Source organism: Lynx rufus, unplaced genomic scaffold (assembly GCF_022079265.1).
Source record: "Lynx rufus isolate CCGP_SWC_20201006 ecotype Redwood Valley unplaced genomic scaffold, mLynRuf1.p SCAF_18, whole genome shotgun sequence".
NCBI lineage: Eukaryota > Metazoa > Chordata > Mammalia > Carnivora > Felidae > Lynx > Lynx rufus.
In genome coordinates, this window is record NW_025814832.1 from 22,393,721 (window position 1) to 22,418,401 (window position 24,681).

The 24,681-nt window shown below is 55.6% G+C and overlaps 1 protein-coding gene across 2 annotated transcripts; it reads right to left on the reverse strand.

Annotated features, from left to right (window-relative positions):
• Positions 1–3,370: 3,370 nt before the first annotated feature.
• On the reverse strand, positions 3,371–23,041 carry MYCBPAP (MYCBP associated protein). 2 transcript variants are annotated; one of them, XM_047080645.1, is made up of 19 exons: positions 22,960–23,041; positions 16,585–16,712; positions 15,452–15,611; positions 15,197–15,300; positions 13,531–13,720; positions 13,164–13,279; positions 12,239–12,389; positions 11,185–11,300; positions 10,985–11,100; positions 10,435–10,546; positions 9,757–9,946; positions 9,089–9,276; positions 8,263–8,409; positions 7,505–7,915; positions 6,999–7,120; positions 6,241–6,356; positions 5,728–5,873; positions 5,378–5,548; positions 3,371–3,491 (listed from the first exon to the last, which is right to left on the reverse strand). In XM_047080645.1, exons 1-19 carry the CDS (start codon positions 23,033–23,035, stop codon positions 3,390–3,392), a joined length of 2,862 nt encoding a protein of 953 aa, XP_046936601.1. In that variant the 5' UTR covers positions 23,036–23,041; the 3' UTR covers positions 3,371–3,389. The 2 variants fall into 2 exon arrangements, with proteins under 2 accessions (XP_046936601.1, XP_046936600.1); XM_047080644.1 differs by having other exon boundaries at positions 5,378–5,552; positions 5,729–5,873; positions 15,416–15,611; positions 22,960–23,035.
• Positions 23,042–24,681: the final 1,640 nt, after the last annotated feature.

Below are 24,681 nucleotides of genomic sequence, written 5' to 3' on the forward strand. Positions count from 1 at the left end.
CACCTCTCCGCTCAATCCTGGGGCTCAATCTTGGGACTCGCAGGAGTCAGAAGCTGCCTGTCCTGCCCTCCCCCAGTCTGGGCTTTCCCTCCACCCGGCCCTGCCAACCCTGGGCTCGGTTCAAAGCGGCCAGCAGGCCTTGGCAGGCTTCTTCAGGGCCCAGGTGCCTGGGAGAGCTTGGGCCCGGAGGAGGGAATCCTGTGGGAGACCAGGCGGATGGAGTGCTGACTGAAAGGCTGCCTACCTTCTGTCTGCTGTCTGTCCGTCCAGCCTGGCAGGCCCTTCTGTGGGGATGCCACGGCCAACGCTTGTTTAACTCCTGTCCTCCTCCTCACTAGTGACTCAGACCTATCTTTACCTCCCCAACCGGTGGGCTGGAGGGTGGCAAGAGTCAAGATGAGAAATAATTGTGCCCCACAGCCCGCCCGGAGTGCGCGCCCCTCCCAGTGCTGGCCGCAGAAACCAGCAAAACCAGTCAGGCATCCTGCCTCCACCAGCAGCCCTACTTGAGCCTGGCTGCCGAGCCCTCCAGCCCAGCCTGGGGGAGTGGGAGGGGCCCTCAGTGCGGACCCCGTGGCCCTGTCTGGACTTTCCTCCTAGAAGGGGGAACAGAGGAAACTCCTCTGCACCTCTCTGCTGGAGCTGGGGGAAGAGAGGGATCAGAAACTCCAGGGAGGTGCCTGGACCTCCCTCCCCTGAAGTTAAAAGGGACAGGTTGGGGGGGGAGGGAGGGGGGAAGAGGGGGCAGGGTGAGGCCCAGGGAGCACGGAAGGGAGGGAGGAGGAAAGGAAGGATCGCGGGAGGGAGCCGCTGGGAGCTCTGCCAGCCGTGTTACAAGCAAAGGGTTTTATCGAACACAATATGCCCAGAAATAAAAGGGAGTGAAACAGAAACCCGGCAGCCAGTGGCGGCAGCGGCAGGCCCGGGAGGCCGGGTATGGAATTACTGCAGTGACCTTGAGCCAGACCCTGTCAGGTGGAGGGAAGGACACTGAGAAGGCAGAGCCTGAGAGGCTAATTCAGAGATGGGGTGGAGGGTGGGGGGCAGAGCGGGGAGGGGAAGGCTGGAGGAGGAGGCGGGGCACGGAGCACAAGTCTCTGCTCTCTCCTTTATATAAGGTGCCCAGGAGAACTTGGTGGGGGGGCGGCTCCTTTTTTCGGGACTAAGGGAATCCTCAGGGCTGAGGAAGTCGATGGCCATCCCCCGAGTGGGGATTCAGGGAGAAGGAAGGAGCCTAGATATGTCGAGTCACGTGCGAGAGTTTGTCCAAAGTGTGTGTGCGCCCCACCAGCCCACAGTCCCTCCCATCCTCTGCTAAGGTGCCCCGGCCCCTGCCCGGCATCAGGTCAGCGGCTGCTAAGGGGTGGGGGGTGGGAAGGGAGTGGCGGTGCCCTAACTCTTGCCCGCGGAGGGACAGGAGCAAGCTAGAGCTCTAAGCTGGAGTCAGCCCTGAGGTGGCTGTGTCCTGGGGCCCCGGAATGGGGTAGGGGCTGCCCTGAGGCTAGAGGTGCCACAGAGGCCGAGGGGGAGGGGTGGGCAGAGGAGAACGGGAGTCTGCGGCGGGAATGCCACCGGAGATGTTAGTCCCAGGGTGGGGAGCCGATCCTTGAGTCCTGCTTCCCGGGGGCTGCAGGGAGGGGAGGAGGGAGCGGCAGCGGGCAGAAAGCCTCCAGGATCCGCTAGAGCCCTGCCCTCCTCACCCCTCTCCGTGGGACCCAAGAGGGAGGCTAAGCCCCGAGCCTTCCATGAGAGGCACCACCGCCTCCACGGAGGCACCAGCTTACCTCCGGTGCAGGCTCCCTTGGCCCCAGCCCCGGGACCACGAGCAGCCTCTGCAGTGACCTTCCGACCTGCGCGGCAGGGGGACAGCACAGCCTCGGGAGCGTCCCCAGAGCCATCCACCACGGACCCCGGTCCTGGAGATGCCCACCCTCTCCCAGGAGGCGCAGACCCCTTGGAAGGGTGGAGGCAGGGTCCCCAGGAGGGGCTGCAGCCCTGCCTCTTGCCCGTTGGTCTTTTAGCCGCCCAGCCGGCAGGCAGGCAGCACTCGGAGGAAAGTTGCCCAGCTGGCCGGGCAGGTCTGCCTCAGCAGTAACAGGACACAGGAGGAAGCGCAGGGTTGTTAACCCCTTCCTGCTGGCTGGGCAGGCGGCACGGGCAGGGGGGGGCCTGCCTGCTGGCTGTCCCCAGGACGTGCACATCCAGAGCCAGGGCTGGTAGCCCACTCCCACCCAGCAGTGAGTTAACCCTTCCCCTGCCTCAACAGGAAATAGGGTGGGGAGGGCTCCAACACCCACCCCACCCCTCCCCCATCCTCCCCGGAGCCAGGAAGACCATTCCCAGGCCATTTGGCGGAGTCTTGTTTTCTGTGGGCTCCAGCTGGCCCCCTCAGCCACCCCGAGAGGGGCACGCAGGCTCCAGGCACAGCCTCTCTGAGGAACGGAGTGACCTGATCTTTCCAGAACTCCTCCCGCTCTCCACTGGAGGATGCTGAGGCCCACGAGGTCCTTATCAGAAGCATGCGAAACCAAGCCGGCAGGAGGCTATGGCCACTGCCCCGTGTCCCACCCACACCCCTGCTCCACCGGCACTTAAAGCAATGAGCCCAGCATTAGCACAGTTGTTCTTTGAACTCTGGGAGCCGGGACCCGGAGCCCACTCGCACGGGAGGCCTGGCCCAGAATGAGGATTTCGGACAGACAACCCCGTTCGGGTATGGAGTCTGAGCGGACAGCACTTGTCTTTCCAGGGGCCACCTCTTGTCCACTTTGCACTGCTCTGAACAAGATGGTGGGCATTCAAGTCCAGAGGCTGTTTTTAAGGCAAAAAGTGGCTCAAGGAAACCAGCTGGTCTGACATGAGGCGGGGCAGAGACAGGCTGCCCAGGACACGGGATCTGGTCTCTGGGGTGGGGCGGTGCAGTGAACATGATCCCCAGGGCCCTTGGACCCAGCTGAAGTGGGAGGATCTCAGGGAGCCAGGCCCCATGGGGTCTAGTTCTCCTGGTCTCACATTGGTCATACTTGGTGATGACACTTGGGAAAGACCTGGCTCCCGGAAGTGTAACCCCAAAAGCCTGGGCCAAGGAAGGTCAGAGGCGGGGTTCATGACAGGTGATGCTGTCCTGTCACCGGACTCGTTCCTTTTCCTGCTACCAACCTGCTCTTCTGCTCAGCACCCCACACATCACCTTCCGGGTATGTTTCTCCTACCTCCTGTTGGATGGCTCCAGGAACCGGGAGGAGGGGGATCTGGGGCAGGTGGGACACGGGAGACCTGGGTCATGACCTGGCTTCATCAAGATCCGACATTCAAGACACAAAGGCCTAAAAGTTCTTTATTGACTTGTTTGTTAATCAGTTTCCCAGAAGGCACCTTGCACGCGTGAATCAGATACAAAGACGCAAAGTCTCCTCGACATTCTTTATGGGTCTGAGCTCGTCAGCCAGGACCATGAGGTCAGTCACTAGGGTGTCCAGCAGCCCGTAGACCTGGAAGAATGGGATGAAACCACAGGCCAGGGTTTGCTCTGTGGGAAGCCCCTACACAAGGGAGCACCTGGCAGGCTACGAGGGACATGTCTACACCAGGACAGAAGCGGCAGAAGGGGTAAAAACAAACTTGTGGAGCTTCTGTAGAACTGTTGTTTTTGCAGAGAGCTTTATTTTTCGGACCGGCCTGCGGAGGTCATCCTGCACTAGCCCCTTGGACATATGGGGGCCTTAGAGCCTGGGGTGGTTGAAGAGGCAATTCCAAGGAACAGTGGGGCAGTCCAGTTCCACCCTGGCCATCAGGGGTGTAAGATCCTTCCTGTGAGATCACAGATCCACATACCGAAATGTCTCCAGGACCAAGCCCTCCCGTGGGGCCGGACCACGTGAGCCTCGGCAAGCTGATTCTTTATTTCAAAGAGCCCTATGATTACTCTCTAAACCCCATCAGCCTTCGGAAATCACAGTGATGTCACCAGTAGCAAATGGAACTTCTGATCAAATGGGATCCGGAGCGTTACCACAATGTATGATGCAATCGCGGCTACCTAGCTGTCCGCACCAGAGGAAGACAAAGCACTGCCATTAGACACGGTGACAATCGAATGTGGCTCCGTGGACCTCCGCTCCGAAATAACAAAGAACAGAACACAACACCTGAGTGACTCTCTAAGGACTTACCGCTTAAGAATAGACCATTATGCTCAGGTCACGATCTCCCCGGTTCATGAGACCCAGCCCCGCGTCGGGCTGTGCGTTGACAGCAAGGAGTCTGCCTGGGATTCTCTCTCTCTCTCTCTCTCTCTCTCTCTCTCTCTCTCTCTCTCTCTCTCCCCCTTTCTCTCTGCCCCTCCCCCACTCGTGCATGTGCCCTCTCTCTCAAAATAAATAAATAAACATTTAAAACCAAGAAGAATTGGGGCGCCTGGGTGGCTCAGTCAGTTAAGCGTCTGACTTCAGCTCAGGTCATGAACTCGTGGTTCGTGAGTTCGAGCCCCACATCGGGCTCTGTGCCGACAGGTCAGAGCCCGGAGCCTGCTTCGGGTTCTGTGTCTCCCTCTCTCTCTCTGCCCCTTCCCTGCTCGTGCTCTGTCTCTCTCTCGCAAGAATAAATAAAACATTAAAAAAAATTATAAAGAAAGAAAGAAAAAGAGCGTATACCATTAGGAAGTCTCTGCAGTGCTTTACAACCCTCACACTTGCTGAAAATCCACCCTACCTAATGTTCCCCCATCTGCCGTGACGCACCTAACACAGACAGGAAGTGGGGGTGGCAGAAAAGGAGGCGCTTCTGCTCTGTTCCCCTAGTCTGTTTTCCCAACCACAGCCAGGGTGATCTTCTAAAGCCTAAGTCAGACCATATCACTCCTCTGTTCAAAACCCTGGGACTTCTCATTTCACTCAGAAAAACCCCAAGGCCACACAATGGCCTATGAAGCCCCACACGCCCTAAGACTTGCTCCCTCTCGGTGGCCTCTGTGGCCTCTGTCCTCCCGGCCACTCCCTCCCCTGCCTTAACTGCACCCTCTGCCTGGGGCACTCTTCCTGGATGTCCACATGGCCGCCCCTCACCTCCCTTCGGGTCTGTTCCGTGTCGCAGTGAGGCTCACCTGCCCCCACCCAGGCCTTCCCCACCCCCTGGCCCTGGGTTATCTCTCTCCCACACTGCTGGTCACTGAACACACCCGGTGTGCCATTTATGCCCGAGGCCTGTCCCTCACACACCAGGATGCCCTTCACAGGGGCAGCTCTGCTTCCGTCTTCCATCACGGACACGCTAGGCGTTTCTCACTCGTGGAATAAACAGGATGAATGAGGGAGGGGAGGATGGCACACAGAGCAGGTGTGAGCGAGGGGAGGGCTGGGTGCGGGGCTCGGGCCCTCACCTCCGTGTGCAGCCTCTCGGTGTATTTCTTCATGACCAGGGGGTCTATGGGTTCCTGGGAGGTCATAATGCTGTCAGGGGCAGGGTCTTCCAAGGAAACCCTGTCCCGACTTGAAGACTTCAGCGGTTTCTTGTCATCCTTTGCCTTGTGCTTCTTGCTGTTTAAACGGTCCTGCGTGGAGAGACGGAGACACGCACAGCCTTCAGGAGCTCCCGGGGGAGGGCCAGGGCTTTCTCAAGAGCAGTTCACTGGGAGGCCCAGGGTCTCGCGCTGGAGCGACCGTCCACCTGCCACAGCCCCTCCGACACCTCCCCGGCCCCACCTGAGGCCCACACTATGTCCCAGCATGCCTCTTTCCCCGGCAGCTTGGCAGGTTTTCTATCCTCTTTCTCTCTGATTCCCAGCTGCTTCTTTTCCTGGGCTGCCCCTTTCCGGTCCTCCTTCCCAACCTTCCCGGCAGTCACTTTCACTTCTGTGACGGGCGGGGACTTGCGATCTAAGGGAGGTGGATGCAAGACGGCGTGACCTGGCCTCGCTGACCCCACAGGCAGGGTCGGGAAAGCCAAGGACCCTGGGCTGTCGGTGCTCCGAGAAGGAGCAGAGCACGTGACCTTGGGCAGCAGGACTGCAGGGCAGGGGTGAGTCATTCAACCTCTCTAGGGCTCCGCCTGTCAAACCAGGGAACTGAGCGAAGGTGGGCACTCAGGTCGCTTCTGGGTCCCAAGTCCTGGCAGCAGATAGAAGGGTAGTGGGGCCCACCCCGCGGATCCACCTGACAGAGTTTCCACCAGAAGGGTGCAAATGGCTGAGGGGCCACTGCCAGCGGGGCGGAGGGGTGGGGAGGGGCATGGCTGCAGTCTGACCTTGCTCTTCTGGTAGGTCCAAATAAATGGTCTCCTTCTCAGGCAGGCCCAGCAGAGCCCTCAGCCACAGGGAATGGCCCACCAGGCCATCAATCACATCCCGCCATAGCTGCAAACTAGAGAGCAGGGCATACTGGAGAGAGCCATCACCCCTCGTTTGCCCTTGAATGTGCAGAGGCGTGGGTCCTTCCCTTCCAGGACACGGGTGCCAAGGGCTACCACGGAGGGACCATGCCCCGCCTAGCCCAGTAGCCTCACCAGTACCCGTGCAGGTGCTCAGACGGGGATCTGGCTCCCCTCAGGCAGCCGCCGGGAAAGAGTGGCCCGGGGCTAGGGGTAGGTCAGTCTAGGCTCCGGCTTGAGACCCTGGCTAGACTTGGGACCGACCCTGTGGGAGCAGGGTAGCTTTTGCGAGGTTCCCCGAGGGCCCCACTGAAGGCGCTCATGCATAACCAAGCAAGTTCCAAGCAAGAAGGGAGGCTTTTCACGGATTCTGCTCTTCTCGCTGTCCTCCGGTTTCTCCTCGGCCCATTCCTCTGCTGGTTGAGAAGGAACCAGGAGAGGGGGCGGGAAAGAGAGAGCAGCCGCTTCCTCCGCTCTGGAGAGCAGCCGGTGCCCGAGAGGCTGCCGCGGCAGGTGCCAGAGTGTGGGGGGTCTGCGGCACCTTTTTTGCGACCTAGGACTGCGCGCGCCCAGAACCACAGGCCGTCAGACGCCCCATCGGGGAGCCCGGGCCAGCTCTGCCGGGGGGCACCTACCACATCTGGTGCAGCAAGTCAGATTGCAGGGGCCTCGGTTCCTGGCACAGCTCCAGGGCCGCTTTGTTGAGCTCGATGAGGGCGTCCTCCCTCTGGCTCTCCTCAGGGAGTGCCATCACTGCCTGGCAGGGTTGTAGGGAGCATGAGCAGTCATTCTGCCCGGGACACCAAGTGTCCCCGCGTCCCCTAGCGATGGGCCTCGTGCAGTGAGGACAGAGAGCCGTACAGGGGTGCGGCCATGGAGGGTGGGCCTCCCCCAGAAATATGTACCCGTGATCCCCTTCTCCAACGTGCGCCTGGGTCGGAGAAGGCACCCCTCCTATCCCGTGGTGGCCTAGGTGCCCGAGACAAAAAGAGATGACCCAAGAGATTGCTTTCTCCGGGCCTTCACGAGAGTTTGCTTCTTCGCCCAAGGGGGCAAAGGGGACAACTGGGGCCCTCCCTCGGTGCGCTGGCACCTCCACCAGGGCCGCCCTCCTACCAACCCCTCAGGGTCAGGGGAGCACCTTTCCGAAATCCTCCAAACAGAGGTTCCACTCAGGTGGGGGAAGGCCATCCAGCTCCCAGGGGCTCTTGGTGCTCCCCAGGTCTGGGCTCTCCTCCACCAGGATCTCCTCCATAATGCTCTTCCGCTGAGAACTCTGAGCCCCCGCTCCAGGCTTCTGGGACCCTAAAGCATCTCGGGAGTCCCTGAAGGCCTCACTCTCCTGCCGGGACACTTGGGATTCCGAGACTGGGCTCTTAGAGTGTGCCGAGGGCTCCACGTTCACAGAGGCCTTCTCCAAGTAGGCAGCCCGGGCCCTGGGGCTGTGGCGCTCCTCCTCACTGGGCCTGGCCTCCTCGGCCTTGGGGGGCAGGGTGAGGTACTGGCGCCACAGCCTGTGCAGGTTTTGCACCACTTGGTGCTGGTAATGCAGCTGCAGCAAAGGCAAGGGAAGACACGCGTTGGGGAGGCTAGGCCGTGGGGCACCCGGAGTCCCAGCCGGCCCGTTCCCTCGAGGGCACTGGTGGGGGGCTGCAGGGAGGAAGCCAGCAGGGGCCACGGTGGCCAGAGTGGCCCCTCGCATCCCCATCAAGCTGTTCTCGCGTTCGCGATCCCAAGTTAGGATCGCGTTTGCATGAAGGAGTTCCCGAAGCTCTGTTCCCGACCCAGCATCCATTTACTTGCTAAGTTATCTTGGGCAAATTTCGTAACCCGCCCTGGGCCTCAGTTTCCTCACCGGAAAGCGAGGATGTAACTAGTACCCCCGTCACAGGCCTGCACCTGAGGATTTCTGTGGCGGAACAAGTCCTCCTCAGTGAGATAGGCGTCCACAGGGGACGGCGCACGCTCTGGGGTCAGGATCCCACTCAACAGCTCCTGCAGCACGCTGTCCACAATGGTGACCGCTTCGTGGGCAGCCAGCTTGTCCTGGGGAAGGGAAGGTGGCACACGATGGCGGCTCAGCCTTTCAAAACCCCCGCTGCATCCCTGAGGGGAGCCGGAGCCCTCAGGACTTTGTGCCTTCCCAGGGGCTGAGCTCTTTCTACCGTCCGTCTCTCTCACACGTACATACACTCCCGTTTCCGGACTCAAAACCCCCTCGGTATCTCCAAACATCCATGTTCCCTACAACTGGCTGAAAGCCTGTAGGAGGGGAGCCAGTCCGAGAGAAGTTGCTCTCTCATGGGGCCAGAAGGTCACACAGTCAGCATTTCTCCCAGATTAGGAAGGAGGGCAAGGGGCGGGGGCCACATGGTTTGGGTGCACCGCGGGCGGAGCCTCAGCTAAAGTAGTTGGCTTATGTCTGGGGGCCACAGTAGGAGAAAAAAAAAAAAAAGCCCAGCTTTCTATAGAATGCCCGAAGGCACAGCACCAGGGGCCAGCTCTGGAACTGACTCAGGGCCGGGGCTGGCGGACTCCCAGTGCCCACCTCTCCCAGCAAACACTCCCCAGGTCTTTGTTGGCAAAAACAGCGGCCTGTTGGTGAGAAATTCACCTCTTGGGCTGGAGGAAATAAGATCCCCGCGGGCAGTGCCAGGAAGAAAAGCAGAGGAACCTATCTGGTGTCCAAGGGGAGGTGGGGGGAGGGGGCAAGATCCTGGGTTACCTTCAGTAACTTCCTCTCTTCCCTGAAAACATCCTGGGTCAGGGAGACTGCGCGGAGGTTGACCTGCAGGAGAGCACCTCCTAATAAGGCGGGGTGGGTTCCAAACTCCCAACATTCCCTGAAGATGCCAGCATTCAGAGACTTGAAGAAGAAGGTAAAGGTTTTCGTTTCTCCAGGCAGAATCGCACCTGCCAGGGACAGAGACGGAGGTTTTCACCACATGGGAGCTAGCTGAGCCCCAAGCCTGCACAATATTCACTGAGCCCTAAGCCCATGCACACAGTTAACTGGGCCCCTGGCCAGGGTGGTGACCAGAACCGAGGGGTTTCCTGGGAAGTGGGACTTTTGACTTCCTGCGCAAAAACTGACAAAGTCCCAGGCAAACGGGGATGAGGTGTGTGGGGTGGGGGTTCATCCTAGCCTCAGGCCTGAGCATATGGGTAACTGAACCCCTAGAAAGTTTCTGCTCCCTGGTGAGCGAGACTCTCTGTGTTCTCGAGTTCGGCTGTTCCCCCAACAGACATGCACAGTTAGGAGAGGACACAATTCACAGAAGAAATGGACGAGAGGAGGCAGAGGAGAGGGGTTCAAAACTTGCAGGCACTTCAGCTAAACTTTGGCTCCTCGCAGACCACAGACAGGAGCCCGGGAGTAGGGCAGCTGGGTACCTTCTCGATTGTTAAAGTAAAACCGCTCCATCCTGTTTCTCTTCAGGTCTTGGAAAGAGTCCAGCTGAGACCGCCTCCGCCAGTTGTACCAAATGGCCACGGTGCCATTATTGACCACGGTCAGTTCCGAAGAGGTCTTCTCCCTTTCTAGAGTTTCGAAGGTCAAGCGAACAGCGATGCCAACACGCTTCTGGGGAAGGAGAGGTACGAGAAAGGTCTTTGAGGGAGGTTCTGGGCCAGGGTGACCGATTCATCCTCGATTGCCAGGGGCGTTTTTGGGTTTGGTCCTCCGGGGCCTGGCTGCTCTCAGGGTGCTATCACTGTACCCCGACAACGGCTGTCTCTGAGGCTGCCGTCCACGGCAAGAAGGGAAGATAAAACAGATTTTGTATCTGATGGACAATTCTGCTCCTTTAGAACCTTCTGGAAGCCATACCTGTTCGAGAAGTTTCACTTATTTACATGCTTGGGGGGCTAGGTACAAGCTGGGTGGCTTGTGACAGTCTCTTTTCAGTCTTGTGATTTCCTTCTAGCTTAAGTTAGCCTTGCTGTTACCATTTTCAGACCTGCTGAATGCCTGACTAGATAAAAATGCAAATAGGTGACTATCCAGGCTCCTTGTGACGGCGCCTGAGGGAGGCCCTTCCCGCAGGTAGGTGAGGGTGAAGGCAGTTTTACCTTGTCTTCTGGGTTACGGCCTCTGATCCAGCAGGCTGGCTTCCCACAGAACAGCAGAGAAGGGCCAAGAACAGGCATGGGGACATCGTCAGGGTAACTGGCCAATGAGTCTCTGGAAGAAAACCCGAGGACTTCCTTTCCCTGAGGCTACCACGGTCTGGCCATGTGCAGCCCACGGAAATGGCTGCCAGGCCTAAAGAGGGGCCCGGCTCTACCCTCTGATGGAGGGCTCCGCTCGGGCTCAGCTCTGTCCTGCTCTGTTCCTGCAGGTGGGCGCTTCTTGGACACAGAGACTCTTCACGCACAGCCATTTGGCGTGCACGGCATTTCGCAGCATTTCCATGGCTGGAAAATCCCCATTAGGGGCTGGTTGCTGGAAGGGGGCAGACGGTCACAGAAAAGCTGGTGCAGGTGTTGGAAGGGGCCCATTGAGAGGCCGCCAGATTTCAGAGCGGGGAGTCCTCCCTTTATACTGTGGGTGCGGGGCGGGGGTGGGGGGGCGGGAGGCCGCTCTTTCCAACCTCTCTGCCTAGGGCCCAGCCCGACTCACGAGGGCCCTGTGTCTTCAGAGGAACTTTCCTGGCTCCTATCGAATACTGGATAGTCTTCCACGGTAACGGTCGAGAAAGGCTGCCCTCTGCCCACCACCTCCAGGCCATCGATATCCTCAGGGAGACCAAGAAAGGGAAGATTAGCTGACTGAAGACAGGCCCAACGTTAAGGGGTTTCCGGGCACCGAGGGGCACTGACCTGCTGGGTGAAGTCCAGCTCTGCCATGACGCTCTGCAGCTCCTTGCGTCGGTAGATCAGGAACAGACTCCGATCCCAGGTGTAGCGGTACCAAGCATCCTTCTGGGCCGGCAGTCCTAGAGCAGCAGGGTCCAGGGACCCTCAGCACGGTCTGCTGTGGGGGCCTCTTCTCCACCCGCCGTCAGGGCTCTGAGAGCACCCAGCCCGGCACCACTTCCGGGAAAGGGGAAAATACACCTTCCCTGTGCAGCTGGACTCTGGTCCGCCTGCCTGCCCCATACCTACCGCCTCCGCAACGCTGCTCAGGGCTCCCACAAAATCAGCTTGCAAAGCTGCAAACCTTTGGGTTTATAACAGCAACAGCGGCTCCATTTGACCGTGTTAACAACCCGCCAAAGCCTCTCACATACGCGCCCTGTCTCATTTAACACTCTCTTGTCCCACGGTACGTTACAGATGGGGAAACGGAGGACCAGGGAGGTTAAGTAACTCACTGGAGCTCACAAACCCAACCCAGCTGGGGTCTGAACCCAGGCAGCCCAGCAGCCTCTAAAGCAGTGCAGCCGCACAGAAATATCACGCAAACCGCACATGCAAGCCGCCAATGTAATTTCAAAGTTCCTAGATGTCACGCTGAAAAAGGTGAAAACAGGTGAAATTAGCCTTAGTAACCTAGTTTAACCCAGCAGATCAAAGATAGTATCAGTTCAGTAAGTAATCAATATAGACATGATTCGTAAAAATATATTTAATGGCTTGTATTTTATGCGAGTAGGAATCTTCGAAACCCAGCGTGTAGTTGAGACTTACAGCACTTGAGTTCACACTAGCCACGTCCCAGGTGCTCGATGACCCCAGTGGCCACGGTGGCCGCGTAGACAGAGCAGCCCTACAGCTCACGCTCCAGCTCGCCTCCCCATCGCTGTCTTACTGCCGGGGGGGACTGGACCTCCAAGGGTTACGGGCCCCCATCCCAGGCCGTTCTCACTCCACAGTCATGCTGTCCCCCGTCCCAGGCCCAGCCCAAGCTGCTGGTTTCCCGCCCACCCCTCACCTGTCTCCGCTTGGATGCAGTGGGGCTTCCTGACGTGAGTGATCGGTTCCAGGAGGCCACGCTGAGCTTTGGTCTTTGTCATTACCAGACCCGTCATTTCATCTCCCAAGTATTCCAGTCGACTCCAGAACCCACTGGTCTCCTCACAGCTCTGGCAAGGAAGGACACATGGGTCAGATCACCTGGACACTTTGGAGAGAGGCTGGCGGAGGTGGGGGGTCCGGGCGGACAAGACTGCCCCACAGACTTCAGATGCTCCCTCTGGGGGATTCGCTGCTGCCCTGGGAGCAGGAAAGAAGCACCCATTTTGAGGGGCGCCTGGGTGGCTCAGTCGGTTAAGCGGCCGACTTCGGCTCAGGTCACGATCTCGCGGTCCGTGAGTTCGAGCCCCGCGTCGGGCTCTGTGCTGACAGCTCGGAGCCTGGAGCCTGTTTCAGATTCTGTGCCTCCCTCTCTCTCTGCCCCTCCCCTGTTCATGCTCTGTCTCTCTCTGTCTCAAAAATAAATAAACGTTAAAAAAAAAAAATTAAAAAAAAAAAAAAGAAGAACCCGTTTTGTTCTTAGGATGCCCTGCTTCAACCCCACACGGATAGTGTGGGCCAAGACCGGCCACCGCACTGACAAACCAGAACATAGTGTGGTGCCCTGGGTCATCTGAAAGCCGGAGCCTCAGCTTTTAGGAGACAACACGGAGACTGTTCTAGTAACTCAGTACCCGTGATATCTTTGTCCTCCGGCTGACTACTGCTGACCACCACAGGCTGAGTAACTTAGCTTGCCAGGATTTAGCAAAGGCCTGGAGGGCTTAACAATGCCTTTCGAAGGAGCAGATTTTTTTTTTTTTTTTTTTTGCCCCCAACTGTGCAACCTGAGGCAGCCACCCCTGGGTCCGGGCCCCCTCCGCCCAGAGCACTTGGCGACTCACCTTCCCATCATGCTGTGTCGGAAGCGCTCGGTCAATGAGCTCCCGCTCCTCCTGGATCTGCCTGTAGGCCTCCCCAGTGTGCATAAGCAGCTCGCCCACCGGCTTCTTGAGGCGTTCTAGAGGGAGCGAGCCAAGAATGCAGCCCGCCATCGAGTCAGGACGAACAGGGGCCCTAGCACTGCTCACGGGTCAGCCCCACCGCCGGGCTGATCTCAGGACCCGCTAACAGCAATAAACACTGGGGAGTGGATGGCGCAAATGCGACCAGCCTGAACCCAGGCTCCGGCAGGTGGAGCGACAGAAAAACCCAGCACTGGAGCCTCGGTGGTTGATGAGGCCCGGCAGGAGCCCTGTCCGTTTTGCTCACCACTCAGGGCTTCCTGCTGCTGCTTCCGCAAGGCTAGGTTGCGCCGCCAGTTTTTGAGAAAGTTGTGCTGAGGAGGCGGGGCCCAGGGATGCGCCTTCTCCTTCTCTTCTTTTGGGGCTTTCCGCTTTGGCTCCTCTTTAGCTGAGATGAGGGTCACCAGACAGGGCGGGGTGTGTATGAGCTCAGCCAGCTAAAAAGTACACCGAGAGGGGTACTTGGGTGGCTCGGTCGGTCAAGCGTCCAACTCTTTGATTTCAGCTCAGGACGTAATCTCACGGTTGTGAGATCGAGCCCCGAGTCGGGCTCGCGCTGGGTGTGGAGCCTGCTTAAGACTCTCTCTCTCTCTCTCTCTCTCTCTCTCTCTCTCTCTCTGTCTTGCCATTTGCAGCGACGTGGATGGAGCTAGAGTGTGTTATGCTGGGAGAAATGGGTCAGTTGGAGAAAGACAAATACCACGGGATTTCACTCATGTGCAGCTTGGGAAGCAGAACAGATGAACATACAGGAGGGGGGAGAAAAAAAAAAAAGAGAGGGAAACAAACCATGAGAGACTCTTCCAGACAGAGAACAAACTGAGGGTCGATGGAGGGAGGTGGGTGGGGGATGGGCTAGATGGGGGATGGGTACGAAGGAGGGCCCCTGTTGTGATGAGAACTGGGTGTTGCGTGTAAGTGATGAACCACTGAATTCTACTCCTGAAACCAGTATTGTACTGTATGTTAACTAACTAGAATTTAAATAAAATTTTGGAGGAAAAAAAAAAATTCTCCCTCTCCCTCTGCCCTTTCGCCCTCCTCCTCTAAACAAACCAACGAACAAACAAGTCAATAAAAAGTACACGGTGAGCATGTGGATCCTGGCGAGGAGGAGCTGAGCCGGGGCTGAGCAGACTTCTTTAGGCCTAACCTCCTGCAGTCCCCCCAACGCTGCTCAGAGTCCCTCCTCTCCTGGACCCCAAGGTAGTGAGTGACAGAACCAGGGGGCCTTGGAAGCCCCTGTCAGTTCCCTCTCTTCCAGAGGGGAACCTTTGCTCTAAGCCTGTGGCCGACAACTCTCAGTGTATCTGTCCTCACAACTGATGCTGATTGGCACCTGCAGGGTGACAAGAGACATTTTGATATGACCCCAGGCCCCTTAGCACCAGACCGATCGGAGATGTTTTGCCTGGAACCGGGGAAGCAAAGGCACTGAGAGAGAGTGAAGCACCTCACGACGAGAAAGTCAGACAGACATGTGGCCCTCTTCATGTGGCCCTGGGAGCTGCGGGAAGCCACCTTCCTCCACCCTGTGGACTGGAGAGGAGAGCAGGCCAGACCTTGGAGAAGGGAAAACGAAGCCGGCGCACAGAGGAGTGGAGGGCAGCGAAGCAGTGTGAGCCCTGAGCCCGGATGCCTCTCGGGGTTCAGGCTAACTGGGGCTGGACACACTGGCTTTGGGGTTCCTGGAGGCACCTCTGTATCCTTATAGTGAATTCCTGGCTTCAGCTGAACTAGCTTCAGGTGGCTTCACGGTTGCCAGGGGGAGGGTCACTATCACTTCAGATTCCCCGGGGCCCTGAGACTGAACTGCCTCTCTGGGACCCCAGTCCTGCTTGACTGTGCCAGGTGGTTAAGACCGAGATGACTTCAGCGACTTCTCTCATCCCAGCGGCTCTGTACAAACAAACCTGGATGTTTCCTCGAGCAACTGCAATTCTCTTAAAGTCCTGGAGACTCCCCAAGATGTGGTGAGGCAGAATCTGGTCACAGCCATGGAAGCTGTCACCCGGACCTGGGGGGGAAAGGGGAGGGGACAGAGTAGGTCCTGTAAATGATTCCAGATTCGAGGGGTTACTTTCTGATGGCGACTCGGCTTTCTCTCAAGGCCGCTCCACGAATTCAGAGACCAGTGAGGCCAAGGCCAAGGCCAAGGCTGGACATACCAGAGTAGTCCAGGGGCTTCGTGGCTGCATCTGGAGTAGCAGGATATGCTACTAAGTGGCAGGCCTTCCTCTTATGATCCTTGGGTTTGAGTTTACGGATGATAAATTTCTGGGTGACGACAGGTCTATCTTGTGTCTCAATAAAGCGAGGAATGTGTTGCTAAAAAAAACAAAAAACAAAAGAGGAGAATCCCACTTGAGATCAGGAGGAGGAAATAACACCACCCGTCTCCTCTGTCCTAATTCTTGGTGGGATTCCTGAAGGCTGACAAATCTGTTTCTCCAGTTCTGTCCATATGTTCTGTCGAGGAAATGCCTATGCAACAGACTTACGACTTAGCAATGTCCTGGAGGGGAAAAAAAAAAATAACATCTAATGCCTCCAGACAGTTCAGGTGAGAGGTGGTTGACTCTTCCAGGTAAAGCGTGGGGTTAGGGTTTAGCAGCTTTATCCGCCTCTGTAACATGTTTCTCAAACTCACTTTTCCCTTCTGTGAAATGGGGATTATAGACACTTGCCTCCATGGGAAGCAAGACACCTCAACATCTCATTTCCCGGGGGTTCTATGTAAATCTCAGAAACGTTTAAACAAACAACATAGTAAATTCCTTTAGATGCAAAGGTGAGGGCACCTGGGTGGCTGAGTTGGTTAAGTGTCCGACTCTGGATTTCGGCTCAGGTCGTGATCTCACGGTTCGTGAGTTCAAGCCCCAAGTTGGGTTCCACACTGACAGTGTGGAGTCTGTTTGGGATACTCTCTCTCTCTGTTCCTCCCCTGCTTGTGTGCATGCACTCTCTCCCAAAATAAATAAATAAACTTAAAAAAAATTTAGAGGGGTGCCTGGATGGCTCAGTTGGTTAAGCGTCTGACTTCGTCTCAGGTCACGACCTCACAGTTCGTGGGTTCGAGCCCCGCTTCGGGCTCTGTGCTGACAGCTCAGAGCCTGGAGCCTGCTTCGGATTCTGTGTCTCCCTCTCTCTCTGCCCGTCCCCTGCTTGTGCGCTTTCTCTCTCTCTCGAAAATAAATATTGAAAAAAATTAGATGCAAAAGTGAAAAGAATTTGTGCTCAATTCCTCCATGGAATTAGATGCTCCCCCTGCAGTGAGGGGATCCCTGGATTTTATCCTTACCTTCTTCAAGTCTTCCTTTTTAATGGCTAAGGCCAGGATGTCACCCCCTTGTAGGACACTGCTAACAGGCTCAGGTTCTTCCTGAACGGGGGGTGTGAGCTGCTCAAGTACCTTTGCCCGCTTCCTTTCTGAAGAGAAGCAGAAAAGTACAAGTGCTGAAATAGACATATATTTCTAATATATAACATATATTATAATATAGCTATGTAACATATTCTAATATATAGTATCTCTCTACATATATCAGATTTCATGGCGAGAGGCAGAGCTCAACACCTGCACAGACAGCAGAGGCTGCCAAGGTGGCTCGAGTTCTCTCCTGAAGGTCCCCCTACCCGTTCCCCTCTGGCCTGTTACAGTGAGACTGAGACTTCTGAAGTTGAGACCAGAAGATATCCCATTCCGGGCTGTGCTACTTATAAGCTGTAAAACCTTGGGTACGTACATCGCTTGCCCTTTCCTGGTCTCCTTCCTTTTTGTAAAAAGAGAAAGCTGGACTAAATCAGTGGTTCCTGAACATTAGTCAGATGCCTGCCCGAGGATCTTCTGGAGAGATTTACAAACACAGCTTCCTGGCTGCTGCATGGAGCCAGTGCTAAGGGAAACCGTTATTTTTTTAAAAACTCCCTAGGTGGTTCCGATGCACGGAAGTTTGGTACAAGTGGACTAGATGCTTTCTCAGCCTCCCCCCATTGCTGGCATTGATGCATTGTTCTAGGGGAAGGCGTCAGGTTTCCTTCTTTTTTTTAAAAAACGTTATTTATTTTATATTTAGAGAGAGAGAAACAGTGCTCGTGTGCGAGCGGGGTAGGGGCAGAGAGACAGGGAGAGAATCCCAAGCAGGCTCTACACTGTCAGTGCAGAGCCTGATGCGGGGCTTGATCCCATGAACTGTGAGATCATGACCTGAGCTGAACGCTTAACTGACTAAGCCACCCAGGTACCCCAGCATCAGGTTTCTTAGGACACTGTCTAAAATGCAGATGCTCTGGGGGAAACAGAACATTCCCCTCTGAGCGTATATTGCATATTCTTTCATTTAATAAATACTTTTAGCCAGGCATCTTCTAGCTAGGCACTGTGCTAGGCTCTGGGGATATAAGGCAGAGTCCTGGGCCTCAAAGAGCACAAGCCCATGGGAGACAAGGCTGCCAAACAGCGTCATTGAACTGGGGTTACTATGGAAGCATCCAGGGGGACCCCAGCCCAGTGTGCAGGGAGGCCGGGGAGGGCTTCGGGGGGAGGTGATGTTTAAACTGAGAGCTAAAGATGACAGAAGTTACACATGGGAAAGGCACTGGGGGACAGGCATTGCAAAGGGAAGAGGCCTAGAGGCAACAGAACAGTGTATGCATGGGGAACTCAGAGCACATTTTTTAAATAGCTGGAGTTCATCAGGGCGGGGTGGGGGTGGCTGGTAGGAAGAGCTTAGTGAGCTGTGGAAAGGACTTCGGTCTTTACCCCGTGGGCCACAACATAGCAAGGGAGGGCTTAGGGGGTGTAAGGGTGAGGACAGGACTAGTTAGGAATCTACTGCAGGAATGAAGGGGTTGACAAAAGTGGCTCATGGGACTGGGGAAAGTGGAGAAATCTGAGCCGATTTCCCTCAGGTGCCCGACCCTGAGATCTCACGGGACAGAGTGAATCCTTCTCCAGTGAGGACGCACTCCCTGCCTTCCTCCCACAGAGGTGTTAACGGGTTTCAAATGCATTTTGCTTCTCTGGCTTGGGTCCTCCTGTCTGCTGCCCCCTGGTTTAGAAAGGTTCGACCCAAGGCCCGAGGCTGACACGCGAAATACCATAAGAAAGCCTAAGTCCTGTCTTTAAGGACTTTAAAAACAAAACCTGGATTTGTCCGCTGCTATGCAGAGTAATTTTCGAGGGGCAATGTCACTAAAACATCAAGGCAGGTATTCGGATTATCAAAATCAAGTGTTTTTAGGAAATGCCCACATAGTGGCCAAAAATCCCAAATCGGAATCATTCCAACAGAACTCTAAATCCAGCCTATCGTTGAGTCTGTCTCCTCAGCAACCGGTTCAGCAGAAACCCAGGTGTATCTGTCAGTTGAACCACATGGCGCTGTGCGCGCGCGCGCACACACACACACACACACACACACACACACACACACACAGGGCTGAACAGCTCCACCCTGAGTTCTGGTCCCCTCCGCCATCGCGTATGAAAATGCAGCCTTCGGTTTTAACTTCCACTTCCTCTCTCCCTTCTTTACAAAGGCACCAAAGGTGATGGCAGACCAAGAGAGAACTGGTAACAGCTGAAGGTCTGCCTTTATAAACATTTTGGAATTTGGGGTGCCTGGCTGGCTCAGTCAGAGGAACATGTGACTCTTGATCTCGGGGCCATGAGTTTGAGCCCCACATTGGGTGTAGAGGTTACTTAAACAAACAAAGACTTTAAATAAATATTTTGGAATTATTTCTGTTTTCCAGGACATTTGCTTCCTCTGTCTGTCACCTTGGCTGACTCTAACACCTTCCCAAAGGATTAAACATCTCCCGATGTGTGCTTTTTACTGGGGCGTGTATAATTACCATGTGTAGGGGCGCCTGGGTGGTCAGTCGGTTAAGCGTCCGACTTCGGCTCAGGTCATGATCTCACAGCTCGTGAGTTTGAGCCCCACGTTGGGCCCTGTGCTGACAGCTCAGAGCCTGGAGCCTGTTCCAGATTCTGTGTCTCCCTCTCAACCTCTGACCCTCCCCCCTTCATGCTCTGTCTCTCTCTGTCTCAAAAGTAAATAAACGTTAAAAAAAAATTAAAAAAAAATAATTACCATGTGTAAATTTATTTTAATTTAAAAAAAAATTTTTAATGTTTATTTATTTTTGAGAGAAAAACAAAGCATGAGTGGGGGAGGAGCAGAGAGAGAGAGAGAGAGAGAGAGAGAGAGAGAGTGGGAGACATCCTCTCCTAAGCAGGAGGATCTTAAGCAGGCTCCAGGCTCCAAGCTGTCAGCACAGAGCCCGACACGGGGCTCGAACTCATGAACCGTGAGATCATGACCTGAGCCGAAGTCGGACGCTTAACCAAATGAGCCACTCAGGGACCCCTGACTAAGTGTAAATTTACAAACCTTCAACATTGCTGAAGACTTCTGAAATAGTGAAACTCTGGTCTGAGGTCTTTCTGAGGTTATCTTGGGTACAGTTCAATACAAGCCCTGTTACTGCATACAGTCAGTGAGTAGTGTGTTCTAGTTAATAAAGTATTTATCAAAATGACATATACACAGAGGATATTGACCAAGCAACTTCTTTGCGCTATAAACTACAGATAAGATGATATAAAAGGTTGAGATACGTCTCCTCGGGGCGCCTGGGTGGCTCAGTCGGTTAAGCGTCCGACTTCGGCTCAGGTCATGATCTCGCGGTCCGTGAGTTCGAGCCCCGCATCAGGCTCTGTGCTGACAGCTCAGAGCCTGGAGACTGTTTCGGATTCTGTGTCTCCCTCTCTCTCTGACCCTCCCCTGTTTATGCTCTGTCTCTCTCTGTCTCAAAAATAAATAAACGTTAAAAAAAAATTTTTTTTTTAAAGATACGGCTCCTCTTGAGAAACCGAAGACTAGAGCTGACACACACACCAGCATAACATAAGGGCCTAAGTTAGTGGCACAGACAATGCGTTTAGTTACTTGTCCAAGAAGGAACGGATGGATGTGGCTCATACAGTTTAGGGCTGTAAAGAAAGGTTCGGAAGAGAAGCTGCGGGGGTCATAGGCAGCTCTCCAGGCTAAGTCCAGGCCTTGAAGGAGAGGAAGCCTTTGCCCAGAGAGAGCAGCAAACAGAGCTGTTCCCGGTGAAGTCACAGAACGAAGATGGAACATGGCTTCCGCGAGGCGTGGCGACACAGAATGCGTGTTGGGGAGGTGGGGGTGATGTTGGAGATGAGAGAAAAACCAGGGCATGACAGCTTTGCAAAGGAAGGCTGAAGCATTGGTCTTCCTGCTGGAAGGAAGCAGGTTTGGTCCAGGAGGGTGAGTTGGTGAAAGCCATGTTTCAAAGTGATACATCCAGTGCGGGTAAGTCAGGTGGCTGGGGCGGAGAGCGGGGTGGGGGGGGGGGGGTGTATCTCGAAACCCATGCTGAATGCGGCTTCTGGTGAGCCCCACAACCAGCATTTTCCCTCGATCTTGGCAGCTGCGAGGGGGTCAAAGACCAGCCCGGGGCAGTAAAGTGACACATCTCTTCGGGAGCCAGGCCGGGCAGCTGGAAGCAAGGTGCTCAGGTCAGGTGGGAGTGGGGGAAAGGGGAAGCCATGGAGGGGGAAGAAACCCGGCCTCGATGTTTTGGTTTCTTGTTTTATCTAAATGTTACTCTTTTTCAGTGTTGATTAAGGCCCTTGGGAAATTCTCACTTTGGGGTTGCTCTGGAGGAACCAAGGGAGAGGCTGTCCCTACCAGGCCTGAGCTTTAATTGATCAGGGAGGGGCATCTGGTACTGCTGGGAGTGCTCCTGGTTTCTTAACAAGAGCAGGGAGAAACTTGGGAGTCCAGAAGGACTCACATCTCTTAACAGGTTTCCTCACAATATTTGCTTGCCTTTTTCCTTATAATTCAGAGACCTTGGAAAAACACAGCATGAGATTACGTGTGTTGATTAGCTATATTGCTCTGAAGCGGGGGGGGGGGGGGGGGACAAAAGCATTGTCCTACTACACTGACGTCCCCTGAGATACTTAGAGGGGAAAAAGGAATATTGCATGCTAAACTAAACACTCCGCTTTGTTTCCTCCTCGCCCTGGTGCATGTTCTCAACTCGAGGGCTATTTAACAAACTAAATTTCCCCTTCTTAAAAATAAATACACAGTGATAAATCTTTCCTTGATTTGTTTACAGCAGAAAGTTCAAATCTGATAAGATGCAGAAAGCAGGAGGCAGTAGCTAGGAAAGCCCTTGACTGCCCTTGGGAAAGGGGCCAGCTCTTCTCTCTCCATCGTTAAGAACTATATCATGAAACAACATCTCAATCCTGCCTACATCTGACTTTTATACCATAAAGAGGGATTAAAGCCAGGCATACTTAGCTAGCAGGCCTCCCAGGGGCCCCTGCTGACCTGCAGACCTGCCCTTCCTCTCACACGGTCACTACTACCTGAGGCTGGCTCTGAGTCTCCCCAAGGCCTGCAAGAGCATGCCCAGACTTTCTGACCTAGCAAGGTGTGGCCCCTGCCTCCCTGTGCAGCCCTCTCTGGCTCTTTTCCCATTCCTCCACACTCACCACCTCTGCCCTGGCCACCAATGTCATCTACATTCTCAGTTCCATGCTTCAGCAGATGCTGTTCCCTGCTCCCTAGACCTGGAGAAGCAAACTGCCTTTTGGGGGGCTGTGAAGTGTCAGCCACAGATGTCACCTGCTTCAGAAAAAACCCCCAAATTCTAGCATCTAAGACCTAGGTCAGGGGCTCTGAGCCCCCTTAACTGCTAGGGATCCCTATATCACAGCATTGATATTCATCTAGTTCCTCCTCCAGCAGTTCACTAGATTCTGAGTTTCTTGTGGGCTGGGATCACACAGTTAATACTGACACCATTGTCGTCCAGCACGGTGCCCACACACAGCAGGCCCCCAGTAAATGGAAACAGCAAAAAATGATGGAAGAAGGGGTGGGTTGCAAATGGGAACACGTCCAGGGGGTCAGTCTGCTGTCACACACCCTGGGACTCTCTCACCTGCAACCAGAGGGTAGCTGAGGAGGCCAGGAAGCAGTCATGCCTGCGACTGTCTCCAGATTACACAAATGGGACACGTGTCATCCAGCCAGAAAGGGTATATATGTGGTGGAAAGACACAGGAGGCAGAACCGGCCAGGTTAGGCATTTCTCCTGCGTTTTTCCAGCAGGCCTCTTAGGTGAACACCCTCCAAAGAATCCCCCCAAGTTGGGGTTTCACGGCCCCAACATGTTTCTTGCATTCTTTCCTGAATTTCTTTTCCCAAGGACTCCTGTTCCCCGCCTTTCTGAAACTCTTTCCTGACTCTTCTGCACCTCATCCAGTGGAGGGCTCCTGTCTTCAGAGTCCCACCCTAAGATTTGGCTAGAAGTAGAAGTCTCCTATGCCTTCCTGCCCAATGCCATCTCCCCAACAACTGATCCCTGGGGCCTCTGGCAGTCCCCTACTTCCTAATCCCCATCCCCAAGACCCTGTGCACTGGGCCTCCTCCCTTTCGGGGGTCGCTGCCTTGTACATCATCCCTGAGGTATGGGGTACGCCTTGTTCCGTACCCCATTCCCCCATGATCTTTACCTCCATCCTGGTGTCACCCCCGTCCTCCAGGCCCCGTGTCGTGAATCCCATCCAAGAACCCCAGCCCCTGTCGGGTTCTCCTGAGCTCCCAAGGCAGCCAGCGCCAACCTTTAATGAGTTCTGCGGCCTCCAAGAATCTGCTTGCGGGTATTCTCAAGCGGGACTCCTTCTTTACTGACTTCATGGTGTGGCCCGGGCTGTGAGCGTGGCCCTGCGCCGCGGGGACCTGGGATAACGAGGCTATGCGGCACCCCCCCCCCCTGCCCCGCGACCCCGCGCGCGAGTGCGCCGCCTGCCAGCGGCCGCCAACGCGTCCATAGCAACCAGCGCCCCGCGCGGGGGCGCGCACCCACCGATCAACTTGGGCGGAGACTGCTTGGCAGCCACTTTTTTCATCTGGCCACGCCTACGCGCCCGCCGCGGGCCGCTCCTCCCGCGCGCGGACCCCGAGAACTGCGCCGGCCGGGGTGTGACGTCACAGGGGCGCCGGCGAGCGCCGTGACGTCAGCGGCCAGCGGGGGCGGGGCTGGGGGGCAGGTGAGAGGGAGGGATGCGCCCCGCCTGCAGCTGCCTCGGCTCCAGGGCCTTCCTTGGTGCTTCCGGATGGCTTCTTTCACGCCCTGCCGAAGCCCCCCTGCGTGGCTTCCCGTGGGTTTCAGGGACCTGGTGGCCCCTGCCTGCCCCCTACGCGCGCGCCTGTGACCTGGCCCCACCCGCGCTTGCGACAGGCCCACCATCGCTTCCCAAACAATCCAGGCTTTTACCCCGACTTGGGCCCTTCTCGTACTGCTGGTTTCAGTCCTTGGAGATGCTGCCCTTAACCGCCCAATCTAAAGTAGCCCCTCTGCGGTCCCAACGTTACAATTGCACTCGGGTTCCTTTTTTTCCTAGAGCCCAAACGTATTTGCAAATTATTCTGTTTGTTTACGGGGTTGCCTGTTGGGAAGTTCGCTGTGAGAATGTAAATTACGTAGGAGCATGGAAGGCCTGTCACTGGTCCCCACCCCAGCCCAGGTTTAGCACATAAGTAGTCATTCAAACTGTGTGTGGAAGAATGAAAGGGCTTTAGAGCCAGACCGCCGGCTTGCTAGCTTTGTGTTCTTGGACCAGTGCCTTGCCGTCTCTGGCCACAATTTTCTCCCTTATAAGGTGGAGGTCATATTGCCTCCCACACAGGGCAACTTGAAGGATTAGCCGAGAGTATGCACTTAAACTACCCACCACAGTGTCCTCCATAAACTGTAGAACCTTCTCAGTCAGTTCTCAAAATCCTGCTGGGGTTGGACGGGGGAGATACACTCTATACCCATTTTACAGATGAAAAACCTGAGGTCTATAGAGGAGAAGAATGTAAAGTCACCTGACTAGCAAGAAGCATCGTTTGAACCTGATTCTCCCAAATCCAACTTCAGGGGTCTTTGTGCCCTGTCTTCTAGGCTAGTTCCGAGATTTGCTGCAGTCTGCCCTAGATGGGAGAAACTAGGGAGGATGCCTGTAGGACTGGTCAGTCAATCTCCAGGCTCTCTGTGTGTTCCCCGTTACCCAGCCTCTCCCAGGGGGCACGGCCTCTTCATGCCCTTCTACATGATCTCTTATGACTGAGACATCCTCCATGGGCAGTCTCTCTTCTGCTCTGGGAGGTCCAAGCACCAGCCTCCTTCCAGTTCACTCCATCAACATTTACTGAGCACTTAGGGTAACCAAGCTGAGCACTGTGTCATCTGGGCTCTCCGGGAGGCAGACACTGAGATGGGGTCAGGAGCGCAAGATGTTTATTGTGGGGAAGAGTGGGGGTAGGGGAGGGCTTATGAAAGATGAAGGGGGAGGAAG

Excerpts from the sequence above, each read along its gene's own strand:
- MYCBPAP (XM_047080644.1), bottom strand. The coding sequence starts at position 23,035 with ATGAAGTCAGTAAAGAAGGAGTCCCGCTTGAGAATACCCGCAAGCAGA. Across the intron at positions 8,410-9,088 it reads AAGAGAGGAAGTTACTGAAG|GACAAGCTGGCTGCCCACGA; the intron begins GTAACCCAGGAT and ends TCCCTTCCCCAG. Across the intron at positions 6,357-6,998 it reads GACTTGCTGCACCAGATGTG|TTTGCAGCTATGGCGGGATG; the intron begins GTAGGTGCCCCC and ends CCTGCTCTCTAG.